Here is a 19,070-nt window from a genome sequence, read left to right on the forward strand (position 1 = left end):
CGTGTACCAAAAAACTAGAAAATACGTCTGTTCGAAAGCTTGTAAATTTTATTAAATCCATTTATTTTTTAGTTCAAATGACTTGGGTTGAAGTTAAGTGTTTTCAACATTTAATTACAAAATTTGGCAATTTATCTGGGTTTTTTCGATAGTTTTTAGTTGAATAATTGCTTATTATAATTGAATTGGACAACTAATGACTTGGAATGGGACTTGAATACTTTTTTTATAAGTTGTTTCACAGATGACTTGACTCGGACGTAAGTCATTTCAGTATGCTCATATCTTGTTTACAAAACTGGGTGTAATAGTTTTCCAAGTTTTGAACAGTCTTAGATTTTATCTAAAACAAACCTTCTCTAGAACTTATCAATCCAAGGTCATTTATTGGAACTCTAAATAACAAATAAGTCATATCCGAAACAACGAAGAACACGATGCTAAACTAGTTTACAGTTTCACGTTGTCGACAAACACTGGAACCAGCTTCAAATGTCGAAGCATATTTCCAGGTGGTGTGTAAGCAGCTTGTAATGGTGAGCGTACGAGTTGGGCAAACGGTTGAATCTGTGCCACTCATCACCAGCAAAGTAGTTGCTGAAGTCAATGTCAGCAGCTATCAGCTCCTTGGAGAGACGGGCAGAATGCTGCGAATAAAATTGACCACTGTTATTCATCAGCTTTAAATCAAGCTGTAGTTTATTTTATGAAAACAGCAGGGGATTGTGGTTGGTTACTAGTGTTTCTTCTAAGGTGCGTAACTCAGTAAACACCACGCTATTTTATTACGTTAAAGAGCCTAAATAAAAGTTTTAACAGACAAAATACGTTGAAGGGGTTATTTGTTTCGGTTGGAAGGGGTTTTATGGAGGGCTGATTTTAAACTTTATAAACGGAATATAACTCCATGTGAAAAATACGTTGCAAAGAAAATTATCATAACCAACTTGCTTGATTTAAACAAGTAGACGTAAAACTGACCCTTATACAAAACCTATTTTGGGCAAAACTTTATCTATAACTTTAGCATGTAGTAACTATCTATATTAACTATTGGGTTTATGAAAAGATCAACAAGATAGAAATACAATAGATGTAGCAGTGTAAACCGTATATTGTACTTTAAACCTGTATGTGGACGTTTTCGTCAGATATTCCGTGAACAAGCACAAAATAATGCTTTCCGTAGTTTTCCAGTTTTTGTAAGGTTGTGGAATTGGCGTACCCCTCCTGTTTTTAAAAACGAAAATTTTAAAAACGGAAAAACTGTTGTAAGTGCTGATATCACCTGTAGATTGAATTACGGATTGGATTATATAGTTACTTAGAGTAGTTGTTAGCACAGAGACACTCAATATATGGATGTTTTTTAACTGGGAACCATAAGGAGGTACCGAGCTACTGCTACAATAACTGGAATGATTGTTAAAAAGGAAATGGTATTTGGTAGAGCACATTCTACTCTTATTTCTGCAATGAAACCTTAGGGTGTGTCAGGTGAAACTATAACATACGCTCAACCAGGGAAGGTTTCAAGGGGTGGCCCCATGGCCATGCCCCTCTCTCTCCCTAAAAAATGTTGGTAAATCAAAAGCATCTTTGTAATGTAGCTTTTGTATTGAAAGTAACCATTCTCCAAATTAAAAATGAACCGACGTCACGTGGTTTTCTTAAAGTTGTTTCTTTGTTTCGACAGATTTGCGGTAGCTTTCTGACGGTACATTTTGACGTATCTTGTGACGTCACATTGTGGCGTAATTTAATAACGCCATCCATGAAAAAATGTCATATGCCCTTACAAAATGTCAAATACCATATGCCCTCTCACAAAATGTCATATGCCCTCTCACAAATCCTAAATACGCCTATGCGCTTAAAGAATATGATTGACGTAAACTTAAACACTGCAACTTTGCGTTGCATTTACCTCGTTGTCTCCAGTAGGAAATCCCATGTACCTTTCCGTATAATGCGAAGAATAGAGAGTCCAGTCCGCTACTGGTGCAACCGCGAACCCGCATTTCAACACTTGGTCGACATCCTCACTAATGGCGCGAGCAGTTACGTATCTGGAAATGAGTGGGATATAATGGTTAATTAAACCCAAGGTTTCAGACTTGAAATATTTTTCTATATAACAGAATCTGCCTGAAGGCTATTTGAGAAAAAGGATTTTAAAGAAAGAAAAATATTTGAGAAAGAAACACAAAAGTAATATAAGATACACAAACGTACGTGTTACAACTGTGATCTAGCCCGTCTGGAGTCTCTTTTTGATCAACGATAATGGCTTACGTATTATAAATGGCTTGCATATTAGAAGCCATCTATGACTAACTGAATCAGGCGCTCAATTATAGAAAATAACAATAGCCTCCAGTGAGGTTCGAACTCACGACCTCCGGTCATACCAGAACCGACCCTCTACCAACTGACCTAAATAGGCTCAGAGTAACAACCATGAAGTCAATGCTTACCACATAATGTTAGTACTAGCAACAACTTCACATTGAAGGGGATAAGGGGTTGCATAACTACTGTATATTATTGCAAGTGAGCAAAACTTGTTGGTTTAAATTTTTTACTACGCACACTTTATTTCCAATTTAGTTTGTTATGCCTAACTTAAAAAACATTGTTGTTCATTTAGGGTGCAATACAAATAAATAGTAAAACAGCCATTGATATAATTATTGCATTGCAATACATCTGTACATATAATTTTAAACAGCATGGTGTGTTGCTCCTCGTGGAAGCCTTAAATATCAATCATTACTTTATACCTTCAAATATACTTTTAAGTACTGTTTTTTATCTCACCCTCCATAAGATCTTCCCCATATTGCGATCCTACTTGAATCGATGTAATCGAACTTTGTCGAGATTTGTCGTGCCGCTTCTGATTTGTCGTGCCGCTGGTCCAACGGCTCGCAATGACCAAGTTTGCGGTACACCTGTTGGAATCACACACACAATCCACTTCAAAATGATTAAAATCTTTTTTATAATCGCCTTGTCGAAAAATGACTCAAGGCCTACTTTGATAATGAATTTGCTTCTGGGCTCACACAGATGACAAAACATGAATTGCAAAAAATCGATGTAACTGGAAGAAGTTTAACACCGGTCCGCGTTTGGGTAATCGAACAGTTTTATGCATAAATTATACAGTAGATCGCAGTGTTGTAATGACTTAAGTCAATGACTTGTAATGGTTGGAGGTTGTAGTTAGACGTAATAAGAATATCAAAGCCCATACAGAAGTAGGTATCATTTTTGAACGTTTCGAATAACTCTTTATTTATTTTCAACATACAAAATGATAACTACTTCTGTATGGGCTTTGATATTCTTAAAATAAACCTTGCTTTAACTTTTTAAGTTATGCAACGAAACAACTCAAATTTCTGAATATATATGTTCACATTACTTTGTCATATGATGTAACGTAGCACTTCATTGAGTTTGAATTTTACCTTTAGTTCTCCAAAGATGTCGAATCCTCGGCAGACCCTCCCCAGTGCTATTTGCCATCTCATTCCACAACTTGAGAATCCGCCAATCCGCATTTGAACACTTGGTCGACATTCTCACAAATGGATCGAGCAGTGGCATATATGAAGTGAATAATGGCTATAGTCAGTTAATTAAGTGGAAGCTTTGTCGTGGAATACTAGGGCTAATACACATTTAGAAAAACACACATCTCGCTTAGCAATGATGGGTGCACAAAGTCGATGGATGTTGAAATGCGACATTAGACTCGATTATAGTCTCAGAAAAAACATAAGATTAGGCCTACATCAAATACTGCGCCTTTTACACGTTTGATGATAGTCGAAACAATTGTTTTCAATAATGGCTACCAAAAGTGACAATAAGTGGTGGGCCGCACGTAAACATCAGGCGGGCCGCAATGCGGCCCGCGGGACGCAGGTTGGACATCCCTGGTATGAGGTAACATAAATTAAGCACTAGTAAAAAGTCGACCACGCCATATTATATATAGCGCCTTTGTTTAGCACCGTATTTATAGGCTGAGTATAAGTAACCCTCCATCAGGTTTCATCACTGAGTCATATCTGATCAACCCATAGCTATCTATACAAATTTCTCTTCATGTGTTATCTTACCCACCATACGATCTTCCCCAAGTATGCTGGACAACAATAAACCAAATTACACGTTTTTCATTTCTTTCAAAGCTTAACACTATAAGAAAAATTAAAACAAAAAAGCTTAGAATTGCAAAAATTTTTAAATTGAAAAAAGGGAATTACTTTGCAAAAAAATCCAAAACAAAAACATACGTTAAATACCAAAGCATCAAAACAATAAATATTCTATAACAATCATATATTATAACGTCATACCGAGGCAAAATTACCTATAAATTGTTTAAGCCAGATTTTGTCCAAACAAGCGCTTTTTACAGCTTCCTTCAACTTGAAAGTACGCAAGGACTGAAATAAGTTTTGGCGAGGAGATGGTGGTACTACGTTACTATGCGCATAATTTTGTAAACGTTACGGAATCTATTAGGTACCGTATTACACGAAACGTTCCACACATTATTTAACAAAGTGTATAGGGTGACTTTAAGTCACGAAATAATTCCATAATATACTAGCATTACGATAGGTTACGAACCGTAGTATCGTCGCGTAAAAAAGCGAAATATAACGCCACGTAAATGCAACGATACACAACAAAGTGCGACCTAACGAAGCGCAATGTAATGCAACGTATCACAAAAAACGTTACGTAATGAAACGTAATGTAATGTAACGTAAATTGACAAAATACAACGCGACGTAGCGAAACGCAATGTAATGCAAGGTAACCCAAAAAACCTAACGGAACTTAAAATGACGTAACACAAGTTAATGTGGCCCCATAAAACGCAATGCAACGTAACGCAACGCAAATAAACGTAACATAACGTAATGTAAATAAACGTAACGTAACCTAACGTAACGCGAATAAACGTATCGTAACGTAACGGAACGCAACGTACGTAACGAAAATAAATGTAACGTAACACTTCGTAACGTATTGCCAGCGCCTCCCACCAACGAAGTTGACTACTCCAAGTCGAAGCAGGTCTTCATCTTTCGCGTGATCGTCTTGTAAACGTCTCGGTAGTTGTTGGGCGTGTTGCGCATGTTGTGGTCGTTATCGGCGGCAAACGAAGCGTCGTGGTCGACGTCGCTGGCGATGAGACGCGCGCTGAGACGAGCCGCGTTCTGGAAGTGAACGTTCTCATCGCTCGTACCATGAAGAATGGTGAATTTGTGCGACTTGAAGTTCTCCATCGAGTTTAGAGCGGAGCTGGCCTTGTAGTTTGGCTGCGACAAAACGGTAAACGTATTTAGATAAATAAGGTACAAATAAAACTAATTTTGTTTAAGGCAGAGTAAAACACGGGACCGGACTTTACTTAAACTTATATTTTGCGGACAAAACAAAAAACAAACAAAACGATGAACTTGCGTAAAGATGTAAAACTTAAAGTTTAAAACGTAGATTAAAATATAGGATAAAACTTTGCTTAAAAACATATATTTTGATTAAGTGGCATCACTAGTTTTGGTGGAGCAGTAATCTGCAGGAAAAACTGCTGTCAATGATTGGATTTGCTGACACGCCACTTTGCATAAAGTCAAGGCACTTTATTAAGTTTATTAATTTACGCATAATTTTCAGCCAAGACAACCAATATAGAATTCATCTTTAACTTTTACAATCTTGGTGGTTTTAAAATAAAACGATAAAGCAAATTACCGTTTTGGAGGATGTCTATAGTTTCAATTGGGATTTTTTTTAGAAAGTATAAAGTTTTGTTGATATCTTTTTTATTGAATTTAAAAAAAACTTGTCAACCTTATATAAGATCAAAATAAAAGGAATCTTTTACGGCACTTTTGAGCATACTATGCCGGGTAGCGACTTTCTTTTTTAAAGTATTCAACATTTGCCAATTGTCTCCTTTTCAACTTGGCAAAGACTGGCGATATAATAGCATTCGTAGGTTGACATTTACCATGTTATCGCTTGGTTTGAGCATGAAGCGTTCCGTGTAAATGGCGTGGTAGAAATGCCAGTCGGTGACAGGGGCCACTGCATATCCGCACTTGTAAATGTTCTCGCTGTCGGCCGCTATGGTTTTGGTTGTTGCATACCTGTGCAAAAAGTTTGAGAAAGGTGGCATGACTATACATACAACTAAGAATAACCAAAATCGACAAACGCATCCGGAAAAACTAACTAATATCGGTCGGTTCATTCAAGATTAAAGTACACTTCAGCCAGGCTAAAAAAGTCACTATACCATGTGAGCTACACAGGCTCAGAGAGGAAAACGTCAAAAATCCTACAGAATTCGGTTAGAGTAACTGCAATCTTGTAAATTGAATGTCAATCAAAATATACAGTATACAAAGGCTAGAGGGATCGCACTAGAATCAAACGCGTGTCAGAGAGATTGTTCGTAGCAAATCCTTGTGTTCTTTGCCATCCGCAATATAGCACCCTTTTTTCAGGTTGAAATTTTATAGGAAGGGTTTAATGTGTAAAAAGAGGTGCTTAATTCCATTGAAAATACAATTAAACGTCGGTCTTTTAACATTTAATCCAATCAGGCCCTAAGTGAATAATCGGTTTGCTGGCAAACAATTTGTTACGTTAGACCAGTGGTTCCCAAACTTTTTTATTCCGTGGCCTAATTTTTTTTACAAAACAGATCGTAGCCCATTGTTTTTTCCACCACTATTGATGACTAGTTTATATTGGTTGACAAAGGGTTTTTTTCAAATTTTACAAGGATTTTATTTGTTGATACTACTTGTCTAACAACAAACGGAGCTTTGATAAGTTTCCAGTCTGTTGAAGTTGAACAACTCGCACGCGCACAGTTTTCGCAGTCACAAGACGTTTTACTTATGCAAACAACCATTTAGGAAAACAAAATGTATAATTGTAATGTTTTTAAATAGTTCTATAGCCCACTTAAAATGGTCTTATGGCCCACTACTGGGCCATGGCCTACAGTTTGGGAATCATTGCGTTAGAGTCTAGTAGCCTAGTTTCTTTCAACTTACCCGCCATATGACCAACCCCATATCGCCTTTCTAGAAGGGTCGATGAACGAGTTTTGTTCGGCCAAGATTCGAGCAGCCGCGATTTGGTCGAGCGGTTCAAACTCACCGAGACGTTTGTAAACCTTGAATGAAAAGTTAAATCAAGTATGATTTGAAAATTGAAATGTGTTTTTTAAGTGTTTCCCCCTAAGTTTTCCCCACTGTTGGGAATGTTTACCTACTTTATCGAAAATGAATTCCATTTTGCATTCGATAAAGTTATTTTGTATTGACATCGACAATTTCAAATATGACTGCGTCTTTTTACAACTATTATATGCTTTGCCATTTGGTTTGTTGATATACCTTTTCGAAATACGGATGTTGGTTATAGAGGGGGTTGATATGACGTTGCAAAGTTACGTCTAACGTGAATTCCGAATTAAGCTCAGACATACCATAATTATCAATTATAAAGGGGTTATTCTGACAAATATGCATTCAGTGCTTTGTCAAAAGAATCCCTTAATAATTGACACAATGCCTGGCAGCAACAGTATATTCATACCATAACTATAGTTTATACTCGCGTGGAACTTAGCACATTTTTGCACAACAAATAATACAGTTTATTATCAACTGTTATCTAGCCCTTCTGAAGCCGCTTTTTGACCAACTATCAAGGTTTACGTATAATTAGTACACCGGAAGCCATCGCAGACTCAACAAATCTGTCGGTCAATGATGCAAGCAGAGCAGACTAGAAAAACAACTAGCTTGTAGTGAGGTTCGAGCTCACGACCACCGGTCAAGCCGGGACCGTCGCTCTACCAACTGAGCTACACAGGCATGGAGAGTCGAGAAACAACCATACGCGATCAATGTTGCAAGCAAGGAAGGCTGGAAAAACTACCAGCCTGCAGTGAGGTTTGAACTCACGACCTACGGCCACAACGGTATATTCACACGTTGCCAGCTGACCTTTAATTTGGAATCATAAACAATCTCATGAAACTTTTTAGTTATATTCACATAATGCCAGCTATACTATTTAGCTACAAGTATCCTACAATCACAAGTGCGTAAGTGTTGGATCACAGCAGAACCCCAAACTCACCATGTGCATTGTTTCGTCTCCCCTGAATCCCGTTCCTCTGCCGTCAAAACTGGTGACGATCACGCCGAGTGAGCTGGACACATAATCCTTCCAAGACACTGCAAACCTGTCGGTCACCTCCTGATAGCCGGGACCTTTGAAGTAAACGACCGCGGCATGTATACGCTTGAATTAAGCTAGCTTTGGAGTCGAGTTGCGTATGGTCAAAATCAGTGGTTGTATTGAATTAAGTCAATGATTTTAGGTAAATGCCTAATTCACTGTTTTCAAAAGACTTAACTTGACTTAAGTCAATTTGGTAAAATAACTTGAATTACGTTTTTGGACAATCACTTGATTTGGACTTCAATAAATCGGCCTAGTTACTTAGATTGAAATTAAGTGTTTTTATTTACCATTTTATTATAAAACGAAGCCAATTATATCAAGCTTTGTAAATAAAACGGTTAGATTGCTACACGTTATGTATGTGGTAGTTTTATACTGAGTTTTGCTCATAATCGGATATGTTTAGCAGTTTTAGTGGTTTATTGTTTTATGTTAGTGATTTGACTTGGATATGTATTGTTCTAATACAGACTTGACTGAAACTTTAAGTCATTCCCAATAAGTTGTTAACAACACTGACCAAACTAAATCGGTTCGTCAATACAACTCTCTCGAACTTAAAAATGGTAAAGTGTATTTGAGGGAAAAAACATTAAATCCAGCTGAACAGATATGTCGAGCGAAGCGTATTGTAGTTTTAGCTTGCGACCAGTATACAATATTCATAAGCTATATGAAAACCAAATAAAGCAAAGGTGGATTTAATGGTTTGCCTACTGGCTATCTGACAAACGTGTTTTGAATATCTGAATTTAATAACTTTTCTCTTTCTGCTTAGCTCAGTATAACATTTTTTTTCTGTATCATAAAGCAAGACTTCAGTTTGCGTAGCCTTCTACTGATTGCTGCGTGTGCAGCACGTCCTTCACCCTAGGATAGTCCTTGTTACTGGGTCAGTAAGCCTGAAACTGTTCCCGCTATATTGAACTAAATTTATCGTTTTTTTATTCATTTGTGCATAAAACAGGCCAAATGAATTATTGTTAGATCTGTCTTATAAAATGTTATTACAATGGACGTTCTACCTATCGTTTAATTGAAATGCCTTAATACTGTATTTCGGGTTTGGCTGATAACTAAGGCTTATCACACTTAGCCACAACAATATAGCGTAAACTTATGTACACGACGTGTTTTTTTTTTTTTAAGCATGATTAAGTTCTTGTAATCACCTAATATAAGTGAACGGACTAAAAACACCAGGACACGGTGACAATACAAATAGAAAGCATACATACTTTAGAAACTGCCTATAAAAAAGTCTGGTATGCAGACTTATTCTGGCATGCGGGAGTAAGGAATTTAATCACTGGATATCAGTAGGAATGTCTGTTATACCGATCCACAACTAAATAATTACTGTGCTCAAACAAGCAAATAGATGTATTGTAATGATGAAAGGTGTTTTTCCAGGTTATTAAGCCAAAAGTCGTTTTGGCTGTAAAAGTGATCTCCAGTTGTTAACCTACTGTTTTAGATAAAATTACCTTTCAATGTATAATTGCTGCATTAAATAAAAATCTTGGCTGAAATACAAATAGTTTGTAATTGGATCGGAGCCGATACAACCCTAGTATCGGTTCCAATCCGATAGTAGATTACTAACCTAACCAGAGGTGTGTATTACCAAGACTCTTTCTTCGCAAAAGCAAAACACATTGCTCACCTGAATATACTTGCACCATCATGGGGTACTTCTTGGTTGGGTCGAAGTTGGGTGGTTTATGCATCGTGTAGTACCAGTCCCCCTGCACGCCGGGTAGCTTAATCGTGCCGTACACTCGATCGCGGAAGTAGTATTCTGTTAATCATAATGTTTAGGGGTTTTGGAATTTAAAATACAGTCAAAAGTAGAGATATGTAATACTTGGCATCTTGTTTCGACATAGATACCTAATATTTGGACTAAACCAATATTCGATATTATAGAAATTTAGACTAAGCCTATACCTGATATTTTACCAAAATTGATTAAAAAAACAAATTAGGTGAAATTGAAAAGTTTAAAGGTATTTTTTCAGGTCATTGGGCCAAAGTTGGCTTTATAGCATTAATAAGTTTGGCCACATTAGGTTTTTGATTTCTGTTTATTCATTAAGTCCATTTTTACAGATAAAAACGGTTGGTTGAATCGCAAAGCATGGCTTGAATCCCTTTATTAATTAGGAATCTAATCGACATCATCCCAATTTCGGTAGACGACCAACACTACTACCTGGCATCCTGTATTTGTATTTGATACGATAATATCAGACAACCTTTGATGAAAAGGCATGTAACTTAACTTGCTAAAATGGTTTAAAGAGAAACCCTGACAAACAATTGGAGTAGGTTTAAATTAAAACGTCAGTTGCCAAATAGTATATATATTTGTATTTAGCAGAGTACCTTCCAATTTGTTCTGAAGGTCCGTGTTGTTTTCAGCAATTCTCACAAATTGGTAATCTCCGACACTATCTTTCTTGTGCACCGTTGAAATGGGAACACCTGCAATAAACAAACACAATTATACAAGCAATACAACAAACAACACAAAAAGATAAATATTTTAAAGCACCTAATAACTGTACTTTCGTTTTTACATAATAACATTATGTTGTTATATATAAATGTTATAGTGTGTTGATAAATTAGAAGTGAGCAAATTTATTGGCATTGGGGCGCGGGAAATTTGTTTTTATATTTCGTCATTTTTGCTTTATAATATCGTATTTGCATAGCGATTTGACCTTTTTGAAAGCAACGCAACGGGTTAAAGTATTCGCCACTTTACTGGTCTTGATTTTTATCAATGTCTGTGAAAATTTAACTAGTCGGCCACAAACCTGTGAGGGTAAAGTTATCGGAGTAATACGGTATTTCCGCAAAGCTGTATCCTTACCATTGCCAGATCCATACCAGTTAACGATCAAGTAGTTTCCATTTTGGCTGAACGGATTAAAGCTTGAGTCGCTTTACTGGTGACCCGGACGTGATTTAAACTATTGCGTTAAAAAGTTCTGTATGTAAAGCTGTGGCCTTACCATTGCCAGTTCCACCACAGTTAACGACCAAGTAACTTCCGCCCTTGCTGAACGACGGGTTCACCCAGTTGCAACGATCCGCGAAAATTTGATTCAGCTCACACGTGATACAGCTTCGCGTTATGTCATCGCCATGAGCTGCATCATATGAAAAGTTGTCACATCAGTTTTTAGGCACTTTACTAGGTTGGTCTCAGCCAATTTAAAACGCTTTCGAGAATTAAGAGGGTTTCGTGACATCACGCTGGACTGTGTCATATGAAGCGGTTTCACATAAACTGTTTATCCATGAAACTACTTACATTAGTTATTTTAAGAGCTTTCAAACACGATACACATTTTCTAGTTTATGTAAGGCAAAGATTCGTAATCTTTTCTGGCCATACACCACTTATGGCGCTTATTGTTGTTTGGTACCAACTGGTTTAATAAAGTATTTTGCTTAATTTACCTATTTTTATTAAACTATAAAATGGAATTAAAAAACCTTGCTCTAAGCGATAGCTGTAGAGATGGTAGAATATAATTCGAATCATTGGAGCAAAAAGAGAATATAACTTGATTAATATTCCAACAGTTAATTTTCCTAAACTCCTCATAACAATAAATTTAACCTTTCGCTCTCCATAGATGTCGAATCCTTGGCAGACCCTCTCCAGTGTTATTTGCCATCTCGGTGCTGGTGTAATAGACCCAGTCGAAAGTCGGATCGTAGTTGTGAATAGAGTTGTAGCCTAAGCTGGTGTCGGTTACCTGTAAACATTTAATGTGTGGCAATATCTGTTTGTTTGTTTAATGGGTAATAATGTAGACACTAAATACAAGTCGATTTTTCTAGCAACAATAATACTATAGCCTTTGTATTACTGGACGTTTAAAACATGTAGGTTCCTCACACTCTGAAGTGGAAATGAAAATTCATGCTTTCATGTGCTTTGTTTATATATCCTCTACGGGCGTGAGTAACTTTCATTTCTTCTATAGATTTCTAACCCCTCATTCCAGAACGTATAAATTCCTTAAAGCTTTCACATTTTTTTGAAATAAAGTCAGTGTTTCTCCAACTATGGGACGCCGTTTACTTTCGTTGGGTCATCGACTACAGTAGTTAACGGGGTTAAATGTGTTAAGATCGATCCAGTGTAAAAGATATTCAAAATTCGACAAAACGTTTAGAGAAATGGTTGATATTGCTTAAACTGCAATTGACTACTTGTTTTACATTTTGTTGCCGTAGGTCACATGATTAGATTTATTGAGATCCACACCAAAATGTATTTAAATTTCGGGAAAATAGTAGGATAAATATGAAGACGTGGTCTATAATAATTCAATTGTAATATATTAATGCTACACGTTTTGTTTACTTAAAAAAGTAAAAAAAGTGAATATAATACGGTAGTCATTGTTTAATTATGCATTGAATTTAGCTAGCCGCAAAAAAAGGTTGAAAAACTTTGCTTTGAAGTGTTAACAAACACGGACCTCGAAACTTCCGTTGGTTCGCCAATCGATGGCCATGGTGCCGGCGTCCATCCTGGCCAGGTGGGGGAATCCCGCGTTGCTTCTCACGGTGAAGTATTCGCTCTCGCTGTTTGATGGAAAGATGTGCGCCACTTTATAATGGCCCACCCAACCGGTAGAGCTCAAATCCATCATGGCGTGGACTAAAAACAAAAAAAAATCTTGTTTAAAAAGGCGGATTTAATCTTTGAATGAACTAATCCAATGCACGTCATTCTTTACGTATTCAAAAAAAAAATTGCGGCATGGTTTGTTACAATAGGGGTTCATAAAGTCATAATGAAAACCAGTAGTTTCCTTGGCTAATGCGTAAATACTATATGATGGTGTTCCCTGAATGCTGTTATGTGGCGTCCTAGAGGCCAAGGCCTAGAGGTTTTTCTGGTGAGTTGTGGATTTAAACAAAAATTAACCGAAACTAGGGATATCATCGAACGTTGCTTATTCATTCTTCAAAGTTAACAAAGTTGTATGCGGTCGATTAGGAAATTTAATACACATATATCTTACAATGAGAACAGGTGAAGTTAGGTGCCACACAGGTTTCAGACAGGGACTCGTTCTGAAGTCGACTTTTCCAAGTTGGAACGAAGGTGTTGTTGCTTATCCAAACCGCCGAGTTGAGGTAGTGGTCCGGCCACATCATTTCGATATGCTGGAAGTAAAGTTCCTTTTTGAAGAACAGGAGATAAAAATCGGCGAGAATAAAAGTGTCTCCAACCGCTTTAATCTCACCAAAAGATCCTAAGGGCTTCGCGGACCCAGTTTAAGATCCGCTAACTTATAAACTTGTAGTATTGCAATTACTCAAGTCATTGCCTTGACTTAACTTGAGTGCACTTAAGTCACAGTTTTTAAGTGACTTTTAAGTTTTAAGTGTTTTTATAATACTGTGGTGCTTCGACTCTCAGGAGTTCAACTTACGCCATGTGGGTCAACTCGCGTCGTGTTGGCATGTGTGACGTCAACAATGGTCAGATGGGTCTTGGGGACGGGGGTTCCCGCTTTGGGGTAAGGGATACTAACCGTCTTGGGGTATTGCAGTTTGCCGTACAGGGTAAACTCGAAAGGTTTAACGTCGGTTTCGTCGATTCTAAATAAAAATTAATGTAGAAATTATTGGTATTATAGATAGCAGGATTAGGTCAACCGAATGCTTTCCCGTCTTAATGCTTTAGTATTCGGAGAAAAGTATTATATGTGCATGGTCTAAGATTTTTAGTATTTGCGGCAAAATATTATTTGAGTATTGTTTTCGTTCCATTCACAGCATACCGGGATTTGGGATACAGTTTATTTAACACATTAACAACAACAGTTTTAAATCATAGCCTTTCAATCAAACACCCTCGCTGTTAAAGATCCCTTATCTCTGAATAATTTTTAGCGTGAAGCGATTTATTGCAATATTTTTGAACTCTACTTATTTTAAAACTAAAACGGGCCGCAGAAAAAAACTGTGTTTCGCAACATACCGCTTTAAATTATAGCTTCATAGCAGGCCTTGATAAAGTTAATTAAATGGACTGTAAATATCTCTAATATATTTAAAGTAATGTTCAACTCACTTGGAGATTGCGTTTTCCACTCGTTTCGAGTCAAAAACGTACAGTTTATAATGGATTCTGTGTGACATTGATTTGCGCCTCTAAAACTCATTGCGCAAACTCCAGCAAAGTGGCTCCCAGTTTATAGTTTTAGTGGATTTCAGTTTCATATTTGTTTAGTCGTTAAACAGCAGGTTTCTTAGGTCTACTTGTTTTATGACGTCAGACTATGGTCCACGCCAACCAAAAATATTTTTTGTATGGTTCCGCGTTTAGAAGTTTAAAAACCCCTGGTTTACGGCATTAAAAGGACTAGTTTCGAGTCAAAAACGTACAGTTTATAATGGATTCTGTGTGACATTGATGTGGGCCTCCAAAACTCATTGCGCAAACGCCGGCAAAGTGGCTCCCAGTTTATTAAGCCCTGGTTCTATTGGTTTTATTCATTCTGTACAAACTTACGTGGCAAATGCGAGGTACTGTCCGTCGGGTGACCACCACAGTAGAGCGTCGTCGTCAGTAATCTCAACCCAGAAAAGCCAGTCGGCGATTCCGTTAAATGTCATTCGTTCGTCACCGTCGTTAGTTATTCGTACCGGTGACGTCATAGGATTCTGCATACGAAGTAAACAGGAAATGACTTCTTAATATCTTATGGTGTATATAAGAGGTTCAAAACTGGGATTCCGCGGCACCCTGGGCTGCCATTTCTAATGCTCAAAGGTGCCGAGAAATATTTGAGAATCTTTCAGAATCTGATTTTTGCTCAACTCCTACAACTTTTTGAATAAGATTAGAGTGAATCAAATCCAATTATAACTTCGTACGTTGTGTGGAGTTGAGGTGTGTTGTTGAAGTTATGTTTATGGTTTGTTATTTTAGTGAATTACCCACGAAAAAATCCTGTAGGGGTGCAGTAATCTAATTATTATTTCTTAGGGGTGCCGCTAGACATAAAAGACTGAAAAACACTGGTGCATAGTATAGGCCACCATCCAAGGCTATCAGCACTTGTACAACCCTGCTTGTAAATAAAGTTTAAATGGTGATTAAGGTTTTTTTTTAATTTTGATTGAACCAAACTTACCGCCGCTATGTAAACGTCAAATCCTAAGACGTAGGTAAAAGCATGGCCGACTGGAGACCACTTGAACTTCTGGATTTTTTCTTCGGGGAAGTCGGTGAACTTAATTTCTGCTCTGTGAGTAGATAATTTTACGTCATACCAACACATGATATGGCTGTTAAAAGTGTTTGCCTATAGCATAACCAGTATGTTAGTTATTTTGCTTCAAATTTTTGTAACAAAATTTAATTAAATGACGTTATTAAGAAGAATGTTTTTCATTATGGTTTGAAATTATAGAATTGAGTTATTTTTTCAAAATATATTATTTCTATACATAAGCCTAAAGGCCTTAAAGTGTGACCGTTTGCAATAATCAAGTCAAATTGGACTTCCCGTGTACGCCTAAAAACTGATTCATATCGATTTTACGCCGCAACGTTTTAAAATTACTTTTTTAGGCAACTTTCGAAACTAAATATTTAGAAAACGATAACGGCAGTTTCGTTTATAAATAGGCTATATTTTACACAAGTTGGTTGTACGATTGTAACTATATACTTTTATACAGTTGTGGACATGAATTGTACGCTATGTTTATATTAACTTTCATCGTGTTTTTTACAAATAATTCATCAAATATTTTCTCATATTTTCCACCAGACATTTATAACAAATTTCACCATATTTTAAATTACGTGATTTTTATTAAGTTACAACATGTTTATCACAATTTGCTTCACCTACCTTTAAGAAACATTTTACACTACATATTTATTATATATCAGCATGTTTTACGCAGGGCATTTAGTGTCAATTTTTTAAATTAGTTCTACAATTTAATTATTATTACCATTTAACATAATTTTACATTTTCATGACACTTACTTCGTAACCATGTCGATGAACGCTATGGAAAAAGTTCTCACGTAATGTGCGTAGCCCTGCAAAAGCACATTTCCAATTGTTGTTTGTTAAATCTTATTTATAATACCTTAGTTGAATGTTACTCAACATAACCTAAGAAATTATACAGTAGGAGATACTTTCATCAAAGCCTGCAATATGCATTACTTAATTGCTTTTCGTATTTCAAGGAGCGTATGTAATTTTAAAGTAAAATTGCATACTCGTCTATTTTGAAGAGTTTATCGCTAATAATTTTCAAATTAATAATAATTTGACTAAATTTATCACTTGCAAAAATATGATTTGGCCAAAAATTATTTTTGAAATACGTTCAATGTTTTTTGTTTTATTTCGAACAGGGACTTTATTTTTGTTTTATATTTTTATTTGTCCTTTGTCGCAATAATTCACTTAAACAACGAATAGGTTATTCGAAATACCTATTGCTGAATACTTACGTCAGTTTGGTTAAACTGTATTGCCATGAACGTTTGATCGGCTGAAAGGCTCCAAGACATCTGGTTCGGGTAAGAATTCTGCAAAAAAGGAAAAGCTGTGCGCACCTGACATTTGGAATGAACAAACAGTGTCTTTCAGAGGTTCTTAAACTGGGGTACATGTTTAAAATATTTAAGAACTCCTACTTTACGGCATTAAAAGCTTTTTAAATAAAAAGTTGTAGTTAATTATTTGCACTGCATTTATAGTTGACCTCTTGCAATCAGTTTAAATTTAAACTTTTTTACAAAATACGGAGGTTTAATGGTATATTTCAACCAAAAAAATTAAACTGATTAAAAATTTCTTTAAAAGTAACCTTTACTTACAACTTAACCAGTTCCACGTATTTATGTGCAAATTTAAACAAATACCCATATGTTGGCTGGAAGTATCTCGTCTTCTGCCAATCCAGTTTCAATATCGACTTTGGCGAACGAACCGTCGCTTCTTCTGTACACATATTCCTCGCCTGCATTGAAGTGAAAGGCTTAAGTATTAAAGTAAACGTTGTGTTTCGATAACAGCCCACAGGTGATTACAATATATTGCCTGTCAAATATTGCGTTGTCGTAATCCAAATGTAATTCGTATGATTTGCTTTGTTCTAAGATGTTTTGTTTTCACATTTTATCGTTATAAATATGTTTAACGAAATCGAAAACGATGGTTTAGCTTAGAGAACAACTTATTTTTACATTTTCGTGCCTCTATTTATGTTTCCTAGAATTGTTTTGCTTAATGGTCCGATTTATTGGGCCAAATAGTAAAATTGTGCATAAACGACATCATTCATAGTTTTGATGTCAAAACAAACAAAAACAACTATAACCTGCAGTGAGGTTCAAACTTCGACCTCGGCTATACCGGGACCGTCGTTCTACCAATGAAATACACAGGCTCAGCAGCAACTGTGATCTAGCCCTTCTGAAGCTGCTTTCTTGACCACCCATTAAGCCTAGAAGTCGTGAGTTCGAACCTCACTAAAGGCTGATAGTTGTTTTTCTATCCTACCTTGCTTTTATCATTAAGCGACAGATTCGGTGAGTCTACGATGGTTTTCGGTGTACTGATACGTAAGCCGTAATCGTTGGTAAAAAACAGCTTTAGAAAGACTATAGTGTAGATCACAGTTGTACATTTGTGTGTGTAGGCTATCTCTCAGTTGAAAGTGATGGGTGTTTCGTATCTCTATTACACCTTTAAAATCTAAAAACAAAATCAATCAAGGCCCAATACTCTTTCAATGTAGCATGCAATAATTTAAACAAATATGGCGCCGTTTACCTGACACCCAGTGCGGATAAAAGCTTTTAGCGCGAAACTCCCCGTTCAAGAAGTCGTTAAATTCCATGTACTTCTTGTCATCGGCTTTAGGAGCAGCATCTGGAGAAACAGAGGCAAAATCTCGAAGTGCAAAGTTTACATTAACCAACTGTACTCAAAAATATGCTTTATAAAAAAAAATAGCAGACTTGAGAAGTATATTTGTATTGTGACATCAATTTATGACGTCATCTCTAGAATTAATTTGCTCGGAGAAGTTTAATTACAAGTTTTTAGATTTGTAATATACCTAGTAGCATCATGAACATCAAAACAGACGTGATGCTCTCAGCGTGCTACAAACACCTGTTCAAGACTTAGAGTGATTCGTTTTCGAAAATTGCTTTATCGTGTTGTTGCTTGCATTTTTTTTAAATTTTTACTTTGTTTTTGCTTTAATTTATATTATACAAGCGTTGAACGTGCTTCACCCTGGAGAAGGTAACTTGAATAGGTTTTCGAAACGTTGGAGGAGAAATATAAAACACCTGCTCAAGGATTAGATGCCACGGTAATTAGATATCGCAAATTGTTTTATCGTGTTGTTGCTCGCGTTTGTTTTCATTTTTCTGTTGTGTTTTACAGTAAGTTGTACTACGAGCGTTCGACGTCGTTCACCTTGAAGAAGGAGACCTAAATAGGTTTCCGAAACGCGGAAGAAAAAGTACAATTACAAGGTGAGCTGTTTTCAGATTAGTAAGTCAACCAACTAGCCCTACCTCGTTTTCCCCTTTCGCCGACGTTCAAGTCCTCGTTGATCGAAGAAGACACGAGAAGAAAGAAGAGCAAAGTGCCCACAATCTTCACAACGATTCCGACGGCAAATATGCGCCGTTTGTTGTTCCAGGCCGCTCGCAAAACACCGCGAAGCAT

At 36.6% G+C, this 19,070-nt stretch overlaps 1 protein-coding gene across 1 annotated transcript; it reads right to left on the minus strand.

The window, feature by feature from the left end:
• Window positions 1-488: 488 nt before the first annotated feature.
• Window positions 489-19,070, minus strand: LOC146141029 (dipeptidyl peptidase 4-like). The gene is made up of 19 exons (XM_083392786.1): window positions 18,917-19,070; window positions 18,159-18,278; window positions 17,246-17,343; window positions 16,832-16,909; window positions 16,353-16,408; window positions 15,486-15,597; window positions 14,861-15,012; window positions 13,776-13,944; window positions 13,362-13,506; window positions 12,813-12,994; window positions 11,942-12,080; window positions 11,328-11,465; window positions 10,693-10,791; window positions 9,971-10,105; window positions 8,197-8,330; window positions 2,821-2,954; window positions 1,928-2,069; window positions 1,129-1,230; window positions 489-647 (listed from the first exon to the last, which is right to left on the minus strand). The coding sequence occupies exons 1-19, from the start codon at window positions 19,068-19,070 to the stop codon at window positions 489-491; spliced, it is 2,448 nt and encodes an 815-aa protein (XP_083248912.1).

Source organism: Ascidiella aspersa, chromosome 6 (assembly GCF_963924565.1).
Source record: "Ascidiella aspersa chromosome 6, kaAscAspe10.2, whole genome shotgun sequence".
Taxonomy (NCBI): Eukaryota; Metazoa; Chordata; class Ascidiacea; order Phlebobranchia; family Ascidiidae; genus Ascidiella; species Ascidiella aspersa.

What these genes read in the sequence shown, in the direction of transcription:
- LOC146141029 (XM_083392786.1), bottom strand. Translation starts at nt 19,070, where the DNA reads ATGCTTCGCGGTGTTTTGCGAGCGGCCTGGAACAACAAACGGCGCATA. An exon ending in ACATCTATGGAGAGCGAAAG is followed by an intron (nt 11,466 to 11,941) that starts GTTAAATTTATT and finishes CATATGATGCAG; the next exon opens with CTCATGGCGATGACATAACG. An exon ending in CTGTGGTGGAACTGGCAATG is followed by an intron (nt 10,792 to 11,327) that starts GTAAGGCCACAG and finishes TGTTTATTGCAG; the next exon opens with GTGTTCCCATTTCAACGGTG.